Genomic DNA, 23,384 nt, shown 5'->3' on the forward strand with positions numbered 1-23,384 from the left:
GTGGTGGTGGTGGAGGAGGACCAGGAGGAAGAGAAGGTGGAAGAGGACATGGAGAAGGTGGTCGTGGTGGAGGAGGAGAAGGTGGTGGTGGAGGAGGATGACCAGAAGGAAGAGATGGTGGAGGAGGATGAGAAGGTGGAGGAGATGCAGCCGGAGCAGACGTCTCCTCCAGAGGATCTGATGGAGACCTCAGGTGAGGGTTCCACCTGGCTTGTGTGGTTACATTGTAAGATCCAGTGAAAGCCAGTGGGTTTCTACACAGTCCTGCTACTCTGCCCTAGGGGCGAGTCCCAAGGAGGTGGGAGGAGCCTAGCGCAGTGTTTCTCAGTGTTGCAGCCAGGCCCCGTCAGAATAATAATCAACAAGCTAAATACATTAAAATGATGACAGGTGATAGTGGATGATCTCTCTCTCTCCCAGGTCTTTCAGACTTTGTGGAGCGTCATCTGTTTGGTGACGACTTGTCTCTCACCCGCTCTGGCATACACGAGGACAGCTGGACCTCCATCAACAGGTATGTCTCACACACACACCCTGATGGTCATGAATGTTCCTGTGAACAGAACAGAACCCAAACACCTTTCTTACCTTCTCTCCCACGCGCCAGTGACCCTGCGTCCGGTGAGGGAGAGGAACCGGTGCCTGAGCCTCCCCGGGCCCTGACCACCCAGACGTCCGTCTCCTCGGGCCCCACAGGGACAGACTCCCAGTGTGAGGCTGGGGTTGGGTTAGGGTTGGGCTTAGGGGTTTGGTTTTAAGGTCCTTGTGGAGAGCTAACAACCTGCATTGATGTCTCTGCAGCTGTGGTCAGTCTGAATGACAGCGAGTACCTCTCCAGCCCTTCCTCTGAGGAGGAGGAGGAAGAGGAGGATGAGGAGGAGGGGTCAGACGCTCCGGAAGAAGAAGAAGAGGAGGAGGAGGATTCTGGCAGTGAGGTGGAAATCATTGAGGAGGTGGCGGGAAACTGGGGTCCAAACTCCAGGCTCTTCGCAGAACGACCCGCTCCTCGTTACCCTCCTGACATATCAGAGCAGGACGCCGCTGTGCTCTCATTGGTCACATCCGAGGCAGGCCTAAAAGTAAGGACATTTTTGTGGTGTGGTCATTATCGATTTGCTTAGTTAACCGCAGGCTGGCTATTACTCGATGCTAGTTAGCTTCTACTTAGCTGCATTTAGCTTCTAGTAGATGCTAGTTAGCTGCTAGTAATAGCCAGCCTGTTATGTTATGAAGACTTGGTGCAGGGTCAGTCGTTACATTTAGTCATTTATCAAACGCTCTTATCCAGAGCGACTTAAGTACAGGGACATTCCCCCCGAGGCAAGTAGGGTGAAGTACCTTGCCCAAGGACGCAACGTCATTTGGCACGGCCAGAATCAAACCTGCAACCTTCTGATTAATAGCCCGATTCCCTAACCACTCAGCCATCTGACCCCCTTCTAGTAGTTGATGTCTATGTGTACCTCCCAGCAACAGGAGGAGGAGGTGTTCATCGTGAGGCTGGGCACAGGAGGAGCTGAGGAGGAGAGGGTGCCTTCCTGCTACACCCAGCTGAAGTCCTCCTCCACCCTCCTGGTGCCCTTGGAGCTGGTGGAGGATCCGGGGCAGGCCCTGATCCACCAGGCCCAGACGGTGCTCACTACCCTGGTGCACGGGGTCGAGCCAGAGGGCCCCACCTCCGGAGCTCAGGGCTTCTCCCTGATGCTTGAGGAGGATGAGGATGTGGACCCGGATGCAGACACGCTACCTCTGGAGACCGGTGTGGAGCCCAGCCACGCGGCAGACGCTCTGGCCCAGCCTGAAGTCCTTTTCCTGGGCACGGAGGAGCTGCAGAGGCCCCTGGAGGGTCAAGAGACAGACATGGTCACCCTGGAGAGGATGGAAGATGTCTGTGAAGAAGCAGAGGCAGTGGTGGAGACTGAGGCAGTAAAAGAGGCAGGGAGAGAGGGAGAAGCAGAGGGAGTGGGAGAGGCAGAGGTAGAGATGGAGGCAGGGAGAGAGGGAGAGGTAGATGAAGAGGTAGAGACGGAGGCAGGGAGAGAGGGAGAGGTGGAGACGGAGGCAGGGACAGAGGGAGTGGGTGAGGCAAAGGTAGAGACGGAGGCAGGGACAGAGGGAGTGGGTGAGGCAAAGGTAGAGACGGAGGCAGGGCTAGAGGGAGTGGGTGAGGCAGAGGTGGCAGACGGAGTGGGAGAGGAGGCAGCCACTGCTGCAACAGAGGTAGCACAGATGGAGGCAGATGGAATCGAGGCTGTGGTTACTGTGGATGCAGTTGTGAATGTGGGACGGACTGAGGCTGCGACAGAAACTAACCCCAACGTGTACTCTGAGGCAGCAGAGGCCTCCCAGACCAGGCCAGCTTCTGAGGCTGCCTCTGACCTGTGTGAGCAGACAGAGCCCCCACCTCCCCTTCCTGCAGCTCCCCAGGAGGAGAAGCCCATGCAGGAGGAAATGACCTCATATGGAGAGATGAACTCCACTGAAGCTGAGTTCCAGTCAGACCTCCTGTCCTCCGGCCCAGCAGAGACCAGCCCCAATCCCAGCCTCGGTCCCAGCCAGGTCAAGCAGGATCCAGAACTGGTCCAGACAGCCGTTGATGGCGAGGTGGAGAGCGGCGAGGTGGAGAGCGGCGAGGTGGAGAGCGGCGAGGTGCAGGCGGAGACTGTGGTGGACTCCCTCCCAGCCACCCTGGCTCCCTCCACCCCTCCACGCAAAACCAGGGCCTCCGTGACGAGCAGAAACACCCCCCTTGCCCCCCCTAGCACACGCAGGAGGGGCCGCCCCCCTGCTACACCCCACCCCCCCGCCTTGACCCTCCCACCTGCCCCTCCTGGGGCGGAGGTCGATCTCTGCACCCCCACCCCAGCTAAACGCCGTGCCCCTCACAAAACCCCCCCCAGGACGACCCGCAGCACCAGGAAAACCAGGGGAGGAGGGGAGCAGGAGGGGGAGGAGTCTGTTCTCCCTGCTCCACGCAGCACCAGGAAGACCAGGGGAGGAGGGGAGCAGGAGGGGGAGGAGTCTGTTCTCCCTGCTCCACGCAGCACCAGAAAGACCAGGGGAGGAGGGGAGCAGGAGGGGGAGGAGTCTGTTCTCCCTGCTCCACGCAGCACCAGGAAGACCAGGGGAGGAGGGGAGCAGGAGGGGGAGGAGTCTGTTCTCCCTGCTCCACGCAGCACCAGGAAGACCAGGGCAGGGTCCCCAACAGCCCCCAGGTCAGACCAGGGGAGCCCAGCTAGTGACCCCACCCCTCGGAGGACTACCAGAGGTAGAGACACACACCCACCACACAGAACAGTTACCAACACAAACAGGCACTATGTTAAACGTTCTTTCCTGTTATCCCCCCGTGTGACAGGAAGGAGAGTAGCGCCTCCAGGGACGGCTGAGACTCCTCCCCCCTCTGAGGCTCCGCCCCCCGCTGAGGCTCCTCCCTCCTCTCGTACCAGACGAGCCACACGGGTGAGTTCTTCTGCGTCACACCACACCCTGATCTCTAACTCTGACCTCTAACCACACCCTGACCCCACTACACCCTGATATGAGTATATCAATGGAACAGCTATAAGTGGTGTTTTGGTCTCCTCAGGATCAGGGCGAGGCAGGAGGCGAGGTTGATGGCAAGAGGGTTCCCAGGGGCAGCAGGAAGAGACTCACCAAGTAAGACCTGGGGGGGGGGGGGATTGTGTTGGCTAACAGGTGTGTTTTGGGGGGATGGTGTTGGCTAACAGGTCTCTCCTGCCCTCTTCTCTCTCCTCCAGGAGCAGAACAGCTTCTCCTCCTCCAGCTGTAGCTGATGTCATGTCCCCCCTGCCCAGCCCCACCCCGCCCCTCCCCAAAGCCCTCCGGACAGCAGAGGACGGCCTGCCCCTCCGCATGAACCTCCGCTACAAACGCATCCTGGACTCCATCCTGCCCAAGCCAGTCACACGCAGGAGGAAGCTATGACCAAACGCATCCTGGACTCCATCCTGCCCAAGCCAGTCACACGCAGGAGGAAGCTATGACCAACGCTGTTTTAGAGTCTCAAACCTTTTGTAGAATGTACATGTTTTAATTTTGCTACAAATAATTAGAATAAAATTGAATTGATATTTTGCTTGGCTTTTAATGTTTTGATAAGATTAAAGTAACAATCAAGATGCCAATGTTGGATTTTTTTTAATGTAAAGTATTTTGTGATGTTTTTGGAAGAAGTTTTTGTACTCATAGCAGCAGCCAGCACAGCAGGCTGCTGTTACTGTGTTCAGAGGTCACAGGCAGCATTCTGGTGTGGACGTTTAACCACAAAATACAAAATCTATTACCTGATACTGGATTAATCCTTAACACTCAGCTTGTGTATGTCTTGAACTCTTTAATGTTTGTAAACATGGAGAACATGCTTCACCTGTGCTCTAGCGTTCTCAAAGAAACTTCCAGCACATCGTCTAGTGTTTCACCAGTGTCCCAAACAGGTGTGTGGTGTCTGTTCAGGGATGCTGTGCTGATTGGCTTGTTTTACCCCCATCAGTTGCTTCCCCTCTCACTTCTAGGCTGATTGTGTTTTGTTGATTTTTATCTTCGACAGTTAAAGCTGATATGTATCATTAAGAGTTTTGTCTTTTTTTCTACCTCTGGGAGGGAGATGATCTTCCTGAGGTGAAGCTGTTTAAGGGGAAGGTTGTGTTGGTGTCCTGTACCCTGGGAGTGGGGTGGATCACTAAGGCAGTGTTTGTGTGTACATAATTGATGCTGCAGAGAAAGTAACCATCAGACTGTGGTGTCTGGTTCCTAGCCTCCCTATCCTGGCCTGGAAGTTCGAGTCAATATGGTTATAAGTCAGTCTTAGGTTAGTCACTCATAGTGAAGCTTTATGCAACAGATACATTGAAGTGTTGTGTGATGGCAAGTCGGACTTAGATAGAATATAACTAAGTCTAAGACTAGGTTCATTTTATAGTAACTGGCACCAGGTCTCAACTTGACTCAGTTATCTTGTGTGTGGTCCAATCAGAGCGGGACGTCGGGAACATGAAGGCATCGCCAGCAGAGATGGCCGGTAAGGACTGTGTTAAAGTAGCGGTCCGAGTCCGTCCCTTCAACAAGGTCAGTATCGCTGTGCTTTATGGTCATAAAGCCCCCTTTAAGTACGTTGTAAGTGGTTAGTTCAGGCTTTCCAGAGTATGTTTACAGGATCACAGCAACATGGGAGTCTTATTGGAATAGTTCTTCTTTTCTTTTCTTCTGAGTTCTGCTTTCACACCATCCTTAAAATGACACATCGGTAACACAGGAAGAAAGACTGGGGCTAGGCTTTATGGCAGTGGCGAAAATATGCATAAATTTTGGGGGGGACAATTGACCGTTCCCCAGGGCCCCGGCCCTTAGTTACTGTTGCTACGTCCGACACAATTCCCGGAACTGTTAACCCAAAAGCCATGGCGAGTACGGGGATAGCGCTAGCTGTCAGTGTGAAGTGACGATTTTTGGAGTAATACCTCCGCGATATCTTCCAGATACAGGCAGAAGCGACTGCAACATGCAATATTCAAAATATTAAAGTTAGCAACGAAGGGGAAACAACAAAAATCGAAGCCAAAGCATTACAGGTCTCAAGTCGCCTTGTCTGGCCAGGCACTTCACAGCAAACACAGGGTTGGGATACTCAGGAGTAGGTCTCCCACTCACAAAATGCTACAAAGATGAAAACAAAATACGTTTATAATGGCCTGTTGGGACGTTTTGTTCAACATTGATAATATTTTAATCTCCTGGCAACTTGCTGGCGTTCGCTGGCTAGCTCAGCTTGCAATTTCACAGACATTAACGTTAGCTAACTGATTTCAACATTTGATTTCAACATTTGTTGGAGTGACTTGTTATGCACTAGTAGTTGTAATCTTACTAGTTGCCATGAACCGTAACTGTTTGGGGATGTTCTCTCAACAAACACATCTTCGATATCGTTCGCTACAGGAGCAGCTTAATTTAACTACCTTGGAGCAGACATATTTGTGTTTGTTGATGTTCACTAAATTAAATTGGGAGTTGGGTCTCCCACACTGTTTAATCCAACGCCGGCACCTTTCCTCTGTGTCTTGAGCTTTGGAAATTGAAAGAAAACCAAGCCTCCTTCTAATCTGTCAGGATACCTTGTGTCAGATCTACACGTCCAGTAGGCACACGGTGCTTCAGATGTCAAAGCTTGACGGACCTTCTTCTCTTAGTAGCCTTTGTTAAAAGGTACGATTGGACGAGGGCCGTTCTGGGAGGAGTTTCGGGAACGGTCAATTATGGGAATTCGGGAACGGACATTTTCTCGAGCAATTCCTAAGAGGGACACCAACATTACTGCTGTAACACATAGCCTACATTGTAATATGTTAAATGTATATTATTAATATAATAAAAAATCCTTATGTTTACAGTGATTTATTGGGGGGACAAATCATATTTTCCCAGGATGGGGGGGGGTAGATTCCCCCCGGGATTTCCGCCAATGCTTTATGGTTACCCCTACCTCCCCCTTTACATCACCCTCCCTACCTAACCTTCTTCCATCACACCCTACCCCCAACCCCCTCCCCCCACTCAGCGGGAACGTGACGCGGGAAGCGTGTGTGTGGTCTCCATGGCATCCAGCAGCGTGACCCTGCAGGACCCCCGCGGGGGCCCCAGCCGCTGCTTTAGCTTCGACCACGTCTACTGGTCACACAGCGGCTTCTCTAGGGAGGGGGGCCGCTACTTGGCCCAGGAACCTGGGAGCCGCTATGCTGACCAGGTGAGGGGGGACGCTATGCTGACCAGGGGAGGGGGAGGGGGGCCGCTATGCTGACCAGGTGAGGTGAGGGGGGCCTCTATGCTGACCAGGTGAGGTGAGGGGGGCCGCTATGCTGACCAGGTGAGGTGAGGGGGGCCGCTATGCTGACCAGGTGAGGTGAGGGGGGCCTCTATGCTGACCAGGTGAGGTGAGGGGGGCCGCTATGCTGACCAGGTGAGGTGAGGGGGGCCTCTATGCTGACCAGGTGAGGTGAGGGGGGCCGCTATGCTGACCAGGTGAGGTGAGGGGGGCCGCTATGCTGACCAGGTGAGGTGAGGGGGGCCGCTATGCTGACCAGGTGAGGTGAGGGGGGCCTCTATGCTGACCAGGTGAGGTGAGGGGGGCCGCTATGCTGACCAGGTGAGGTGAGGGGGGCCGCTATGCTGACCAGGTGAGGTGAGGGGGGCCGCTATGCTGACCAGGTGAGGTGAGGGGGGGGGTGCTACTTGGCCCTAGCAGGCCATTTCAAACATCTCCTTCATATATGGCCGCGGGTAATCAGGAATGTCTCTATTCTCAGTCACGTCGACATTACTAACTCCCTCTGTCTCATTCATGTCGACATCACTAACTCCCTCTGTCAAAATAGTAACCTTATGAAACTTTGTTTCCAAACCTTTTTTGGGGTGAATATTTTGTCAACCTTTCCAAACTTTTTTTTCAAAACCTTTTTCTTACAACGGGTAAAAGGAGAGGAGAGAGGAGAAAAGTGAATCTTAAAACAGAAAGAGTGACCCCTCCTCCCCCTCGTCCCCCTCGTCCCCCTCCTCCCCCAGGCGTGTGTGTTCCAGGACCTGGGGGAGGGGGTGCTTCAGAGCGCCTTGCAGGGCTACAACGCCACGCTGCTGGCCTATGGCCAGACAGGCTCTGGGAAGAGCTCCACCATGCTGGGCCACGGCCCCAACCCTGGCCTGGTCCCCACACTCTGCCACAGGCTGTTCCACTCCCTCACTCAACACCAGGAAAGCTTGCAGAGCCAGGTGTGTGTCTATGTGTGTGTGTGTGTGCAGAAGTGTGGTGTGTGTGTGTTTCTCTTTATTAATGATGTGTTTGGTCCTGTAGGTGTTTTTCAGCATGTTGGAGATCTACAACGAGCAGGTGAGCCTCTCCTGCTGGCCTTCCTTCCTGCAGCACGCTCTCTAACATACCTCCCTGTCTCAACCTCACAGCTCTCTAACATACCTCCCTGTCTCACCCTCACAGCTCTCTAACATACCTCCCTGTCTCACCCTAACCTCCCAAAACTTCCACTGACCCTTCACCACCCCCCCTGAGTTTCCACATCTGACCCCTTCCCCCCCCCCCCCCCCCCCCCAGGTGGTGGACCTGCTGTGCCGGGGGCCCCGGGCCCCAGGGGGCCTGAGGGTGAGGGAGGAGCAACACCGGGGATTCTATGTGGAGGGGCTCCGCAGGGTGCCCTGCGACAGCGCAGTACAGGTACACTGAAGGGGTCTGTGTGTGTGATATGAAGGTTTTGATGTGGTAACTGTCTGTGTGGGTGTGTATGTGTTGTCGTCCCAGGTGGAGCAGCTGATGGAGCAGGGAACACGTGCGCGCACCACAGCCGCCACACACACCAACGCCAACAGCAGTCGCTCCCACATGCTTATCACCCTCCAGCTCAAACAGGTGACCCCTGACCCCAGTCACACACACCAACGCCAACAGCAGTCGCTCCCACATGCTTATCACCCTCCATCTAATACAGGTGACCCCTGACCCCAGCTACATCTATCCATCCCCCCATAGATGTTTTCTAGGGAGAGCATCACCAAGCAGTCCTCCATCACCCTGGTGGACCTGGCTGGCAGTGAGAGGCAGCGAGGCTCTAGCTCTGAGGCAGACCGCCTCAAGGAGGGCACCGCCATCAACCTCAGCCTCACCACCCTGGGCAACGTCATCAGGTCAGGGGTCATCCAGGGTTGGTTAGGGATGTGTGATGGATGAGGTGAGGTGGTTAGAATACTCCTGATCTGTGATACCCTGATGACCTTATTATGTCTTTCTCTCCTCCTCCCTTCTCTCCTCCTCCCCTCTCTCCTCCTCCCTCCTCTCCCCCCCCTCCCCCCAGTGCCCTGGCAGACGTGGCGCTGGGCAGGAGGGGGGTCCATGTCCCCTACAGAGACTCTGTTCTCACCAAGCTGCTCCAGGCTGCCCTGGGGGGCAACAGCCGCACCTTCATGGCACGTCTGTTGCCACGCTCACACACTCCTCGTGTGATGTTAATAAACACAACTACAGTTCTCGTAACAGGAATGTTATTTAGAATTTGACATTCATCCATTGGTGTGGGGGCGTGATCTTATGGAATATTTGACAGCACTTTACATGAAGGTTACATTAACTACCACATAACTACATAGCAACACTTTTCTTGAAGGTTGCATTCACTTAACATGACGAGATGGTCTGACTGGAGGTGTAGTGCTGGTCTGACTGGAGGTGTAGTGCTGGTCTGACTGGAGGTGTAGTACTGGTCTGACTGGAGGTGTAGTGCTGGTCTGACTGGAGGTGTAGTGATGTGCTGCTCTGGGTGGAGGTGTAGTGCTGGTCTGACTGGAGGTGTAGTGCTGGTCTGACTGGAGGTGTAGTGCTGGTCTGACTGGAGGTGTAGTGCTGGTCTGACTGGAGGTGTAGTGCTGGTCTGACTGGAGGTGTAGTGATGTGCTGGTCTGGGTGGAGGTGTAGTGCTGGTCTGACTGGAGGTGTAGTGCTGGTCTGACTGGAGGTGTAGTGATGTGCTGGTCTGATTGGAGGTTGTGTCCTCAGATTGCCACACTGAGCCCAGCTGATATCTGTTACGAGGAGTCTCTCTCCACGCTGCGCTACGCTGACAGGTGGGCAGGAATACAACCTTCTGGTCCCACGACGGCCACATCCTCCTCCTCGCTGACTCTGTCTCCCCCCTCCTCCCCCGGTCTCCCCTCTCCTCCCCCGGTCTCCCCCCTGGTCCCTTCCTCCACAGGGCCAAGCGTATCCAGAACCGGGCGGTGGTGAATGAAAGCCCCACTGAGAGGCTGGTGAAGGAGCTGAAGGTGGAGAACGCCCGGCTGACACAGAGACTGGGCCGGCTGGGGCAGGAGGGCAAGAGGACAGAGGAGGAGAGCAGTGAGGAAGGAGGAGAGGGAGGAGGAGGGGAGGGGAGGGGGGGGAGGAGAGGAGAGGGAGGAGGAGGGGAGTGGGGAGGAGGAGAGCAGTGAGGAGGGGGAGGAGAGAAAGGAGGAGGGGAGGGGAGTGGGGAGGAAGAGAGCAGTGAGGAGGGGGAGGAGGAGGAGAGGGAGGGGAGTGGGGAGGAGGAGAGCAGTGAGGAGGGGGAGGAGGAGGAGGAGAGGGAGGAGAAGGGGATTGGGGGGGGGAGGGGGAGGGGGAGGGGGAGGGGGAGGGGGAGGGGGGGGGGGGGGGGGGGGAGGGGGAGGGGGAGGGGGAGGAGGAGGAGGAGGGGGAGGGGAAGGGGAGGGGGAGGGGGAGGGCAGTGAGGAGGGTGAGGAGGGGGGAGGAGGAGGAGGGCAGTGAGGAGGGGGGGGGAGGGGAGGGCAAGAGGATGGAGGAGGAGGGCAGTGAGGAGGAGGGGGAGGAGCAGCAGTAATACAGGGTGGAACTGAGGGATGGATGAGGACAAGAGCAGGAAGATTCATTTTGTTTGTGTGTGTGTGTGTGTGTGTGTGTGTGTGTGTATGTACGGGGTGTTTGGTGTGTGTGGTGTGTGTGGTGTGTGTGTGTGGTGTGTGTGTGTGTGTATGGTGTGTGTCCAGAGGAACTGCGTCGGCTGCTTAGACAGAACGAGCTGCAGATCAGAGCGATACAGACGCTCTGGGAGCAGAACCTGCAGGAGGCCCTGAGGGACTGGGAGCAGCAGTACGCCAGCATCACCCAGGTACACACAGCTACACACACACAGCTACACACAGCTACACACACACACACAGCTACACACACACACAGCTACACACACACACAGTTACACACTACACACAGCTACACACTCACACACACAGCTACACACTACACACACACAGCTACACACTCACACACAGGTACACACACACTCTTTCTTAATGTTCTCCCCCCAGGAGCGGAGGATGATGCAGGTTCATCCCTACATCCTCAACATCAACGAGGACGCCCAGCTGTCTGGGGTGGTCAAGCTTTTCATCTTGGAGGGTCAGACACGGAGTGTGTGTGTGTGTGTGTGTGTGTGAGACATCATCATCTTGGAGGGTCAGACACAGAGTGTGTGTGTGTGTGAGACAGAGATGATTTACTTAATTTAGTTTTTAGTCTGTCACTGTATTTCATGTCTTCCCTTGGTTTTGTCATCGTGTGTGTGTGTGTGTGTGTATGTGTGTGCTTGAAGGTGATTGGGACGTAGGACTGTCAGACTCCTCCCCCAGGTGCATCTCCATCAGAGGCCTGGGGTGAGACCCAGATGAAGAAATCTAATTCTAATTACCCATCTACACACATGGAAAACATCTACACATCAATGTAAATAGCATGGAATTACTGTTTGATTCACTCTAAGAACACTTTTCCTCTCTTCTCCTCACCTCTCCTCTTTCCTCCTCTCCTCCTCTCCTCTCCTCTCTTCTCCTCTCGTCTATTCTCCTCCTTTCTCCTCCTCTCTTCTCCTCTGCTCTCTTCTCCTGTCCTCTCTTCTCCTCTCCTCCTCTCTTCTCTTCTTCTCCTCTCTCTTCTCCTCTCTCCTCCTCTCCTCCTTTCTTCGTCTCCTCTCTCAGGATTCAACAACATCACGCCGTGTTTAGTAACTCCCAGCACCGCGTGTCTCTGACCCCGCTGCCAGGGTCAAAGGTCATCATCAACGGGAACTCCACCTCCCAGAAAGCTGAGCTGCAGCATCTTGTGCGTCCCCATGGGAACAGTAACTAAGTCAGGGGGTCCAGACAGAGCAGCCCATATCAGCCTGCAGTGGAGAGCACCTTTTAATCAATCAATGAATCAGTGTAAGCTATCTATCCAGGACCAGCTGACCATTCCAGTGTTGTGGCCCCGCCCCCAGGACCGTCTTATCCTGGGTTCCAACAGCACCTTCCTCTTCATTGGCTACCCCACAGAAAGGGGCGAGGAAGACTGGAGTCGCTATGACTACGACTACTTCCAATCGGAGCTGGCGGCTGCAGAGGGAATCCACCTCCACTCTCAGGGTGAGGAGTGGGTGAGGAGGGGGAGAGGGTGAGGAGTGGGTGAGGGTGAGGAGGGGGAGAGGGTGAGGAGGGGGTGAGGGTGAGGAGGGGGAGAGGATGAGGAGTGGGTGAGGAGGAGGGGGAGAGGGTGGGGAGGGGGAGAGGAGGGGGAGAGGGTGAGGAGTGGGTGAGGAGGGGGAGAGGGTGTGGAGGGAGAGAGGGTGAGGAGGGGGTGAAGGTGAGGAGTGGGAGAGGGTGAGGAAGGGGAGAGGATGAGGAGTGGGTGAGGGTGAGGAGGAGGGGGAGAGGGTGGGGAGGGGGAGAGGGTGAGGAGGGGGAGAGGGGGAGGAGGGGGAGAGGATGAGGAGTGGGTGAGGGTGAGGGTGAGGAGGAGGGGGAGAGGGTGGGGAGGGGGAGAGGGTGAGGAGGGGGAGAGGGTGAGAGGGTGAGGAGTGGGTGAGGGTGAGGAGGAGGGGGAGAGGGTGAGGAGTGGGTGAGGAGGGGGAGAGGGCTGTCTGTCTGTCTGTCTGTCTGTCTGCCTGTCTGTCTGTCTGTCTGTCTGTCTGTCTGTCTGTCTGTCTGTCTATCTGTGTGTGTGTGTGTGTGTGTGTAGGAGAGCCCAGCAGTGTGTCAGGTCAGACAGACCCCAGTCTCCTGGCTGTCTTCTATGACTACATCAAACTGATGCCCATGCTGGCCGAGGCTAACCAGATGAGCCGGGAACTCCACAAGGTGACACACGCACACACACACACACACACACACACACACACACACACACAGACACACACACACATTTCTGTGTGTGTGTAACCAGGGGTGGAGTTTACATATAGTGTCTTTCAGTAGGAGGTGGAGTTTAAGCTGGAGATCAAGAATCTGGCACTGTCAGATGCCAGAGGTCATGACCTTGAGAAGGACATCGTTGTCAGGGTCACGTCCCTCAAGAACAGCCAGGTCAGACATCCAAACCCCGTGTGTGTGTGTGTGTGTGTGTGTGTGTGTGTGACTAGCCTGCTGATCTGTGCTCTGTCCTCCAGGTTTGGCTGTGGTCCAAGAGTAAATTTGTAAACCGTAAGTACCTGATGGAGGAGCTGTACCAGCAGCACCAGGCGGAGGGCGGGGGAGAGGTGGGGCCCGTGCCCAGGGAGAGGGACCCTTTCTGGGACCCTGTGGAGCCTCTGCTCCTGGGGAAGGCCCACCTCTGGCTCCAGTCTCTGGCCTTCCGCATCGCCCTGGATGAACAGCTGGAGGTCAGAGACACACACACACATAAGTTGGCCCCCACTAAGATAGAAAAACTAATTTGCATGTGTTCAGGTGCTGGGGTCAGAGGGCACAGAGGAAGCTATCCTGCAGGCCCAGCTCATCCCATGCAGCCCCACAGGATTGTGGGTAACACAAACACAACACAGACACACAGACTTCCCTCCTACTTTTCTGTTCCCCTTATCCTCTACGTACATTCCTCTTTCATAACTTCTCCTTCATTTCCCTTCACTGCCTCCCACTTCCTTCTCTTCCCCCCTCCCCCTTCTCCCCTCCCCCCCTCAGGTCCCTGTCAGAGGAGGACATCCTCATCGACCCCTCAGAGCTGCTGGGTCGCCGTCTGGACTTCCAGCTGGTTTTGGACCGGTGCTGTGGCCTGTGCTGGCTCCGCCAGTCCAGGAACAGGGGGGTCCAGATTGGGTAAGAGGATCGGGCTGGAAGGGGTCTGGAGAGCTGATCTGGGAGCTACAGCAGGGTGCCCTAAGGCATCCTCAACACCTTCCTGTTCTCCTCCTCCTCAACCCTCCATCCTCTTCAACCCTCCCTCCCCTTCCTCCTGCTCTTCCCTCCCAGGTTCCAGATGTTTGACTGTGTGCAGCTGTTCACACCAGCCGTGTGGCACAACGTCAACCCCCTGCTGGAGCAGAGGATCCACTTCACCTCCCTGCAGACCTCCCCTGCCCTGCTGGAGCACCTGCAGACCAACGCCCTGGTGCTGGAGCTTTGGGGCCTGCAGGGTGAGCCTGGGACTAGCCTGGGAACCCAGCCCAAGGGCAAGTCATCTCGACTGGGCATGTGATGGGCTTGGTCCAGGGGTCTGCCTGGGTGTCTTATGATGTGGATGGGCTTTCTCACACAGTCATGCACACGGAGACGTACACACACACACTCACACACATGGTAATGTGGTTGTTTCCTTCCTAGAGGGGTGTGTGGAGATGGCGTGGTGTCTGGAGGGGGTGGAGACGACTCCAGAAGGAAGCTTCATCATCGACCAGGCCTCTGACACACCCGCAGTCTGCGTCAGTACTGACGCCTCACTGTTTCACAGTTTTTCATAGGCTTAGTAAGAGAACACCATTTTGAATGTAAGTGTGTGTGTGTGTGTGTATATAGCCTGTGGACTCTCTGCAGCGGGACTTGGAGGAGCTGAGGAGGCAGAACTCAGCCCTGAGGAAGGACAACAGCTCCCTCAGAGACCAGCTCAGCAAGGCCAAGCATGGTAGAGTTCACACACTCACACACACTCACACACACACTCAAACACACTCACACACACACACACACACTCACACACAACTTGTTACATGAATCCCCCCCCTCCAGGGTGTGAGTATGTGCATGGCCAGGCTGAGAGGAACCAGGCTGAGAGGAGCCAGGCTGAGAGGAGCCAGGCTGAGAGGAGCCAGGCTGAGAGGAGCCAGGCTGAGAGGAGCCAGGCTGAGAGGAGCCAGGCTGAGAGGAACCAGGCTGAGAGGAGCCAGGCTAAGAGGAGCCAGGCTGAGAGGAGCCAGGCTGAGAGGAGCCAGGCTGAGAGGAGCCAGGCTGAGAGGAGCCAGGCTGAGAGGAACCAGGCTGAGAGGAGCCAGGCTGAGAGGAGCCAGGCTGAGAGGAACCAGGCTGAGAGGAGCCAGGCTGAGAGGAGCCAGGCTGAGAGGAGCCAGGCTGAGAGGAGCCAGGCTGAGAGGAGCCAGGCTGAGAGGAACCAGGCTGAGAGGAACCAGGCTGAGAGGAACCAGGCTGAGAGGAGCCAGGCTGAGAGGAGCAGCCAGCGCTCCAGCTGTGAGGTGGAGCTGGGCCGCTCCCTGAAGGTGTTCTACCACAGCATGACCTCCGTCAGGGCTCTGCTGCAGGGGCTACGGAGGCATCGACCCAGTGTAACCATGCCAACACTCTCTGTCTGCTGTTTGAATATACAATGCTGTTGGGTTCTGTTTCTCAACTGTGTGTGCGTGTGTGCGTGTTCCAGGAGGATGCTGGCCTGCAGGCTCTCAGGCTGTATGTGTGCGAGCAGGCTGCTCAGCTGAAGGTGTTCTCAGAGGAGCTGGAGCACAGCGTGGCGGCACTCAAACAGGATGTCGCTGCCATCGTCCGTCGCAAGCGAGAACGCTCCGGAACCTGGTCTTGACCGGGCTTCGCCGCTAAGGGCTGAGCTGGGGGGTGGGGGACTGGAGGCTGACGTGGCCAAGGCCAGACACCATGAACCCTCGTCTAGCCAATCAGAAGGCTGAGGCCAGAGACCATGAACCCTGGTCTGGCCAATCAGACTTGTGGAACTGAAACATGATTGGGCAAGAGAAACAAAGGAAGTGAAGTATATCCTTTACATATACCTTTAGGGTTAGGATGTCTTCTAACCCAAACCCTTTGCATACACCTTTACGATTAGTGGACATTTATTTTGAAAATAGATTTGAATACAAAATATTATCTTTTAAAGCACATCCTCATATATGATTGTGTCCAATTCTAAATCTACATGTATAAAGATGTTGAACCATGTTGAGATGACATTAAAAACAATAAAAACACCTCAATTTAATCTCAATTTAAACATTCAAACAGGTCTATGAGCACAGGATAAAAAAGAATGTGCAAGTTGATTTAAAGTTTATTTAGCTGTAAAAGTGTTCTTTCAAAATACAGGATTTCCAATTTAGTTAATTTATTCAGTTTGAAAGGATGAACCATTGTGTTGTGTAGGGATACACTGCTGTCCCGGTGAGTTAAAAAGGTGCAATACGATACTTCATCATTAGCCAAAGATATTTTAATGTTTTTATTCAATTATACAGTTAGCGCTACATATTCCCTGTAAGATGAGCATGGACCTTTAATACTGTGAATAAACCACTGTATCTCTGGCATTTGCCTTTATCTTATCAGTCTAAAATAGAAATATAAAAACAGCAGTTTGCCACCCGCTGTGATTTCCATCATTTCAGTCCTCCAGATCCCTGCTTCTGTGATCATGTGACTCCAGTTGAGCCCTCCAAGAGGCGATGACATCATCGTTCTCCAGCTCTGTTGCAGCCTGAGCTCTGGACCTCTGTCTGGTTTGGCGGATGAATTCAGCCACATCAGTCTCCTCCTCCTCCTCCCCCCCCCCCCTCTCCTCCCCCTCTCCTCCCGCTCTCCTCCTCCTCTCCCATCCTGGAGCTCCCTGTACTGAGAGTAATGGGTGAACTTTCTCTTGGCTGAATAATCCGCTTGACTCTCGTCTCCATCCTCCCCCCCAGCTCTGCTGGAAGAGTTTGACAAGCTCTTGTCCGTAGGCGATCTTCTGGCCGGGTGATATGGTTCAGGGCTGTGGTCTGGACTCGATTCTGTGTCGGCCCGGCGTCTGAACTGGTACGGTGAAGTGAACTCCTCATCCTCGTCTTCTCCCTCGCTGAGTGTGCTGGAGGATCCAGGTGTGGCTCTCTCTGCCCCCTCCTGCCTCCTCTGTGGAGGTCTGACGCTGTTCAGCCACTCATCAATGCTGGTGTTTTTGTCTCTCTCCAGGGCTGTGGACAGATTCAACCTGCCAGAGAGGCCATAGCTCCGGGTAGGTTTCTTGGGGATAGAAGTGTCACCACGGAGTCCTTTGGAGGTCTTTCCTGGTGAGAAGTTGTCCTCTTCCTCCTCATCCTTCTCCTCCTCTTTTGGCTTCTTCTTGTAGAGGGTGCTACGCTTGTTATCCTCGGCAATCTTCTTTACCTCATAGGAGGCCATCTTGTCCCTCATGTCTGACTTTATTTCCTTGTCCATCAGGTCCAGTTTGTGCAGGTCGACCTGGTCCTGAAAGAGGCTGTACAGCGGTACGCTAGTGGTGGTGATCTTGTTTCTACGGGAGCCCAGCCCAGAGAGGCTGGAGGCTCCCCCAGCAGGGCCATGTCTGTTGGACAGCGAGCTGGAGTAGGATACTCCGCTGAGCACGGAGGCTTTGTCGTCGGCCGCACCGCGACCCGAGTAGAGGCTGGATCCTCCGTCGAAGCTGAGCACCGAGCCGGCTCGGGAGGGAGGCAGACTCATCTCCGCCTGCTTCTGGTTCAGCGTGTCCGTCACCACGTTAGCGATCCAATTCTGGATGCTGGCCAGGTTCACCATGGGCTCCCCTCCAGGGCCCGGCACGGTGGGGACTGGCACGATAGGGACTGGAGTCAGCGGCAGGCCCAGGGGCTGCGACCTGACGCTGCGGCTCTGGGACACGACGGAAGACCTGCCGCTCAGCATGGAGATGTTGTCGTCGCTGCCGGCTGTGGTGACGCCTGCTCCCGCCCAGAAGGCGGACAGCGGCACGTTGCTCCCGCTCAGGCTGCTCTCCGTGTCCCAGCCGCACATGGACTGGCTCTCCTCCAGCGTCCTCCGCGAGCGCTCCAGAAGCTCCTCGCGGCGCTGCCGGCGCTTCACGGTGGCCGAGTCGTCTCCGCGGCTCAGCTCCACGATATCGTCCTTGTTGTCCTCGCCCAGACGCTTCTGCTGCTTCAGTTTCCAGCTCTGGTACGCCGTCAGGTTGACGTCATCCAGGAACGGAGTCACCTCTCGCTCCCCCGCCTCCCCCCCACCGCCTCCCCCCCCCGCCGCCCCGCCATCCTTGGCCCCGTCCTTCTTGTTCCAGCCAAACTGGATCCTCTTGACCCTCCAGCGCTCAAGTGGGGTCATCTTGTCCTTGTTCCTTTTGCAGAAGTTATACATGGAGCTGGTGTCTGACATCACGCTCTCCACATCCTCGTCGAGGCTCCTCTGTTCCCCGTTGGTGCTCCCCCCGCTGTTGTCGTTGTTGCTGCGGTAACGGGCCGCGGCTTGCTCCTCGATCTCCTTCAGGCGCTGCTTCCACAGGTCAGAGTAACTGCTGCAGCTGGACTGAGAGTCACAGTCTCTCCGCCTCACCCTCCCTTTCACCCTCTCCCTCAGGGCCCGGACCTCCTCACTGGTCACGCTCTCCAGGTCCTCTCCCACTGCTGGCTGGCATGGCCTCCCCCCCCCGGAGAGTGATCCCCCCTCCTCCCCCTCTTCCTCCCCATCGCTCTGCAGCTGGGCCTCCCACCACTCCTCGTTCTGGTACTTCTCATTCCTCCTCTGCCACTCCCGGATCATGCTGGCCACATCGTCCTCCTCCTCGTTCTCCTTCTCCATCAGGGCCTCCGTGCCTCCCAGACCCCCCTGCCCTCCCCCCCCGCTGGGGTCTGGGGCCGGGCTGGGCAGCAGGGCAGCGGAGGATGACGCCACGCTGCTCATCACGCTGGCTCCATCCTCCTCCTCCTCCATCATGATGGACTGGGCCTTCACCCCCATCATGCTCGGCTCCTCGTCCAGGCGGGCGAGGGCGTCGATGACGGAGCACTGGCTGAGGGTGTCGTCGTCGTCATCACGCTCCTCCAGCAGCGCCTCATTCAGCTGCCGCAGCTGCTTCAGGAAGCCCTCGTTGGGGTTGATGGCTCGCTTGTTCCTCAGGGCCGTCAGGGCCTCCATGATGGTCATGTGGTGGAAGATCATAAGGTAGGCCGCCACCAGCACGGCAGAGCGACTAACGCCCATCATGGAGTCGACCAGCACCTTCCCTGCAGACGCAAACACAACAACACCATCACAGTCGCAGCACAGAAGCCTGTCATGCATCAGGGACAGAGCTTTCATTATACATGTCTCACACTTTTTGAAAACTGCAAATCTGTCCCCCCCCCCATCCCCCCCCCCACACACTTTTTATTAAGGAAATTATTGTTTACGGCCGCATCCTCAGTTATTTTGAAAATATGTCCCTCTCACATTTGAAAACAACCCTTGTGTGCGCCTGTCCAACACAAGCTGCTGATATGATTCAGCATCTACGGTGTAACAACACTCTCCAACCACTAAGAGGCAGTCTTTCCTTTTCCAAGCACATCTCTGAGTTCCTCAAATGAGATTAACAAAAAACTACAGCAATAGGGCAATTAGGATCGGTGGGTTTGGTTTTAAAACTAGCCATCCGGAAATAAACCCATTCACTACACGAAGAATTAAGGTCAGTGTGGAATTAGATTCAAACCAAGCAGGGCCCAGCTAAGTAAGCATTCATGAACAAGGCCTAAATTGTACAGTTGCATATAGATCGATGCTGGTCCTGAAGCTTTATTCGAAAGGGATTGCACTTTATGGATTAGGCGACCAGTTGCATTGCGGGGGGCAGGCAAAATTATATACAGCTAAAATTAGCCTTAGGTTAAACATACTTTAAAGGATTATACCCGCATCCCATGTAAATGAAGCCAGGTTAAACTGTAAAAAAAGTCTCATTTTGTGGTGATTTAACAAGCTTTCTGGAGGAGAAAGACCTTTGTGTGTCAGCAGGGCCTCGTCCAGGAACTCGGCCGCAGTGCGGAAGTGGGGAGAGATGTCCACGTCGGCAAAGTCGTCAACCTCGATGCCCATGTACTGAATGTTCATGCCTGCGTAGAACGCCTCCCCGGTGTAGACCCCGGTACCGTGGGCTGCGTTTAGGATATGAGTGATGCCCAGGCGCTTCAGGCGGCCTTTATTTACCGCCACAGATCTAGAGGAAAGCAACTCAAATTGTAAAAAATATATATATATTGAAAGTTGAAATTGAAAGTATGTGATATAATGTTTTCACATTAATAAGAGGGTGAAACACAAATTATATTGTATTTTCTTAAAATATCTTGACAAATAAACCTGGTGAAATAGAGGGGAATATAGCATTGTTTAAAATGATTTAGACTGCGTTTTGTAGACTCTTTTCTACTTTTTATAGTTAAGATGCTTATGTTTATTGTATGCACCTTCCTGCCACAGTAAATTCCTTGTTTGTGTAAACTCGCATGGTGAATAAAGCTCGTTCTGATTCTGATTTGAATCTCTCAAAACTCTTGATCTTTGGTCAAATCCTCTAACCTCTAGCCCCTCTTCTGGACACATCAAGATGGCCAGAAAAACATGGAGCATCAGCCCTGATTACAGCTCATGTTGAGAGACAGTTTCAGTTTACAATTTCCCTTGCTCATTTACTGTATTCTATATACAAGCTTAATTCGCTAGCTTAATGTAATGCTTAATGTAACAAGCTACTTAATTTAGAAAACACACTACATGAGGTAAAGGTTTTAACTAATTAAAGTTATTATTTGTAGGGTTAGCACTAATCTTAACCCTTAACTCGAATCTTTAGTTTTTAATGTTGACATTTTCAGTCTCACTTACTTCTCTCCTATGAAGATGTTGGACCACACCTCGTCCACAGGGCTGAAGGGGGCCTCCAGGCGGTCTTGCACCATGGCACGCTGGATGTCCATAACACAGGGCGTGTTGTATGGGCTGCGGTCGTCTATCATGTCTTTCACACGGTTATACAGGTCCTCCACCATCAGCTGCTCCGCTGTCTCCAGCATGGACTCTGGGATGGACTCTGTCCTCAGCCGTCTGGGCTTCAGCTCTGAGGAGAGATCGTGAAGGAGATCTTTATACACTCTGGTTACTTTACTTTTTACTGCTTGTTTGTTTTAGTGGAGTTATGTGTTTGTGATGATGGTCTCCCTCTCAGCTGGCCCCTTGGCAGCAGACTGGAAGGGCTGTCACCTTCGCTGGGTTAGGGTTAGGTTAAGAGGGGCTGTCACCTTCGCTGGGTTAGGGTTAGGTTAAGAGGGGCTGTCACCTTCGCTGGGTTAGGGTTAGGTTAAGAGAGGCTGTCACCTTCGCTCGGTTAGGGTTAGGTTAAGAGGGGCTGTCACCTTCGCTGGGTTAGGGTTAGGTTAAGAGAGGCTGTCACCTTCGCTCGGTTAGGGTTAGGTTAAGAGGGTCTCCTTCACTGGGTTAGGGTTAGGTTAAGAGGGTCTCCTTCACTGGGTTAGGGTTAGGTTAAGAGGGGCTGTCACCTTCGCTGGGTAAGGGTTAGGTTAAGAGGGGCTGTCACCTTCGCTGATGATCTGTTTGGCAGCGATGGCAGACGACAGGTGGATGGGCTCCATGAAGATGCTCTCAGCGTCCGAGCCAGAGATCATGGAGAACCTGGACTCTGAGATTGTGGAGAAACTGCAGCGGTGCAGGTACAGATTTTACATTTGTATTCAGAAGATGCTTTTATCCAAGAGACAAGCTAAGAGACACATAACATTCTTATTAAGGTGGTGACAAATATGAGGCTTAGTGAAATGCCAGTCAAGTTGTGCAGCTCTTATTCTGGGAGGTGGAATGGCAAACACTGTGACTTCGTACACCTTTGTGTTACTGTACTCTACTGCACTGCACTGTACTGTACTGCACTGCACTGCACTGTACTGCACTGCACTGCACTGCACTCTACTGCACTGTACTGTACTGTACTGTACTGTACTGTACTGTACTGTACTGTACTGTACTGTACTGCACTGCACTGTACTCTACTGCACTGCACTGCACTGCACTGTACTGTACTGCACTGCACTGCACTGCACTGCACTGCACTGCACTGTACTCTACTCTACTGCACTGCACTGCACTGCACTGCACTGTACTGTACTGTACTGTACTGCACTGTACTGTACTGTACTGTACTGTACTGTACTGTACTGTACTGCACTTTACTCCATTCAATCACTCCATCTCAGGATGAGTAGTGATCTTTACAGGATTGTGATTCTTTGTGTGACTTTGCTCCCACCACACCACACACACTGCACACTACATTCACCGCACACACAACACCATCCCACACTCATTCACCACACACACACCCATCACACACACACACACACACCCATCACACACACACCCATGACACACACACACACCCCAGCCCTGCGGAGGTGACGTACTTGCTGGGTGAGGGGCTCCTCAGGTAGTGAGACTGGATGCTTCTGACTGTGTCCTCCTCCCCCGAGGGAACCGTCTGGTCGCCGCTCTCCGGGCTCTCGCTCGGCGATGCCATGGCAACAATATCCTTCCTTCAACACGAGAATCGTCCTTTGTGTGAGGGACCTCTGTGTGAGGGACTGGGGAATCTAAATGCTGTTTCACAGAACACCAGTTTGAAGGGAAGTGGGCGACACTTGAGACTAAGGGTGTGTACCGTAGCTACACAGCAATGCCCATAGTAACAACATGTCAACACATAAGAACTGTTTTGTTGCTAAAGTTTATTACATTTAACCAGTTAAGTTACATGTTAAACACTAAGTTAGTACACAAGTGAAACTAGATGTATGGGAGGTTGGGCTTTCCAGGGGTGAGTGGAGATTAAGTAGAGAGTAGACATCTTGTTTTGGTGAGACAACCTTAAACTGCCCCTTTTGCAACATCCCCTCACCCCCATCTGTTCCGTCTTACACTTTTATTATAACCCATACCGCTTCCCCTTCATACCATGGAACAGCAAAGCAACAACATGTCTGCTGTGTGTTTGTAGGAGAGCGATGTGGCCAGTCTGCCTGCGGGCTATTATTAGTAGCAAGGACAGCTGGCCATGGCCTGTCAGGCCTAGCTGGGTGACAAGGCAGAAACACAGACAGAAAACCCCAGTGGAACAATAAAGTACAATGGTGAAAACCTCCACTTACTGCCAAGTTGATATAAATCTTCCTACAGTCTGTCTAATCCAGACAGTTGGAGATTCCTCGTAGCTTCCTACAGTCTGTCTAATCCAGACAGATTTCTCATACTTCTCCTCCCAGGTCGCTTCTCTGTTCCAGTGTGGTGTGTCTCCACTGACTGAAGTGGTTGACAGAATGAGAGAAGGGCCTAAACTTAGAGTCCCCCGCCCCTCACCCTCCTGCCCCTCACCCCCTCTCCTACTCCTCACCCCCTATCCTGCCCCTCACCCGCTCCCTCCCCCCTCACCCCCTGTCCTACTTCCTGCTAAGGACTCTCCCCCCGTCTTGTTCCAACTTAACGTCATGACCACCAAAAAGCTTCGAAAAATACCCAAATATGCAAAACTGATGATCTCATTAAATAATCAGCTATGGCCAAATAAAACATCAAAATAACTCACCTTTTTCACAAGGACACAGCCGTTCACATGTAGGACATTAATGTATCTACACAGCATCCTAAACTACAGAGGTGGGTCTGGAGTTGTGATTTAGAAACATCAACAGAGAGAGATGATCTAAGATGTGTCAGAGTGCATCTGTGTGCTGTGTGCGTGACAGAGGGATGTAGTCTAATCTAGTTGATAACATGTCTGGGTCTATGTTTAGACACATCCATGCAGG

General features: G+C 53.8%; 3 protein-coding genes across 4 annotated transcripts; 2 read left to right on the forward strand and 1 right to left on the reverse strand.

The window, feature by feature from the left end:
• Positions 1-71: 71 nt before the first annotated feature.
• On the forward strand, positions 72-3,948 carry LOC124474867 (actin cytoskeleton-regulatory complex protein pan1-like). The gene is made up of 9 exons (XM_047031327.1): positions 72-193; positions 421-514; positions 608-711; positions 802-1,079; positions 1,471-2,019; positions 2,392-2,875; positions 3,359-3,462; positions 3,590-3,660; positions 3,819-3,948. The coding sequence occupies exons 1-9, from the start codon at positions 115-117 to the stop codon at positions 3,946-3,948; spliced, it is 1,893 nt and encodes a 630-aa protein (XP_046887283.1). The 5' UTR covers positions 72-114.
• kif28 (kinesin family member 28) lies at positions 3,095-15,909 on the forward strand. The gene is made up of 28 exons (XM_047031458.1): positions 3,095-3,268; positions 3,359-3,462; positions 3,590-3,660; positions 3,762-5,088; positions 6,578-6,763; positions 7,579-7,782; positions 7,865-7,900; positions 8,120-8,239; positions 8,324-8,431; positions 8,552-8,706; positions 8,874-8,985; positions 9,572-9,639; positions 9,768-9,910; positions 10,555-10,676; positions 10,873-10,963; positions 11,157-11,217; positions 11,539-11,662; positions 11,820-11,964; positions 12,557-12,675; positions 12,793-12,900; positions 12,984-13,196; positions 13,264-13,334; positions 13,498-13,632; positions 13,786-13,949; positions 14,137-14,234; positions 14,329-14,439; positions 14,958-15,089; positions 15,182-15,909. Exons 4-28 carry the CDS (start codon positions 5,014-5,016, stop codon positions 15,338-15,340), a joined length of 3,060 nt encoding a protein of 1,019 aa, XP_046887414.1. The 5' UTR covers positions 3,095-3,268; positions 3,359-3,462; positions 3,590-3,660; positions 3,762-5,013; the 3' UTR covers positions 15,341-15,909.
• Positions 15,910-15,963: 54 nt separating this feature from the next.
• dusp27 (dual specificity phosphatase 27) lies at positions 15,964-22,906 on the reverse strand. Of its 2 annotated transcripts, none has more exons than XM_047031428.1 (6): positions 22,728-22,906; positions 21,987-22,115; positions 21,107-21,225; positions 20,398-20,629; positions 19,512-19,729; positions 15,964-18,755 (listed from the first exon to the last, which is right to left on the reverse strand). In XM_047031428.1, exons 2-6 carry the CDS (start codon positions 22,097-22,099, stop codon positions 16,087-16,089), a joined length of 3,351 nt encoding a protein of 1,116 aa, XP_046887384.1. In that variant the 5' UTR covers positions 22,100-22,115; positions 22,728-22,906; the 3' UTR covers positions 15,964-16,086. The 2 variants fall into 2 exon arrangements, with proteins under 2 accessions (XP_046887384.1, XP_046887385.1); XM_047031429.1 differs by having other exon boundaries at positions 21,987-22,179.
• Positions 22,907-23,384: the final 478 nt, after the last annotated feature.

Source organism: Hypomesus transpacificus, chromosome 12 (assembly GCF_021917145.1).
Source record: "Hypomesus transpacificus isolate Combined female chromosome 12, fHypTra1, whole genome shotgun sequence".
Classification (NCBI taxonomy): Eukaryota; Metazoa; Chordata; class Actinopteri; order Osmeriformes; family Osmeridae; genus Hypomesus; species Hypomesus transpacificus.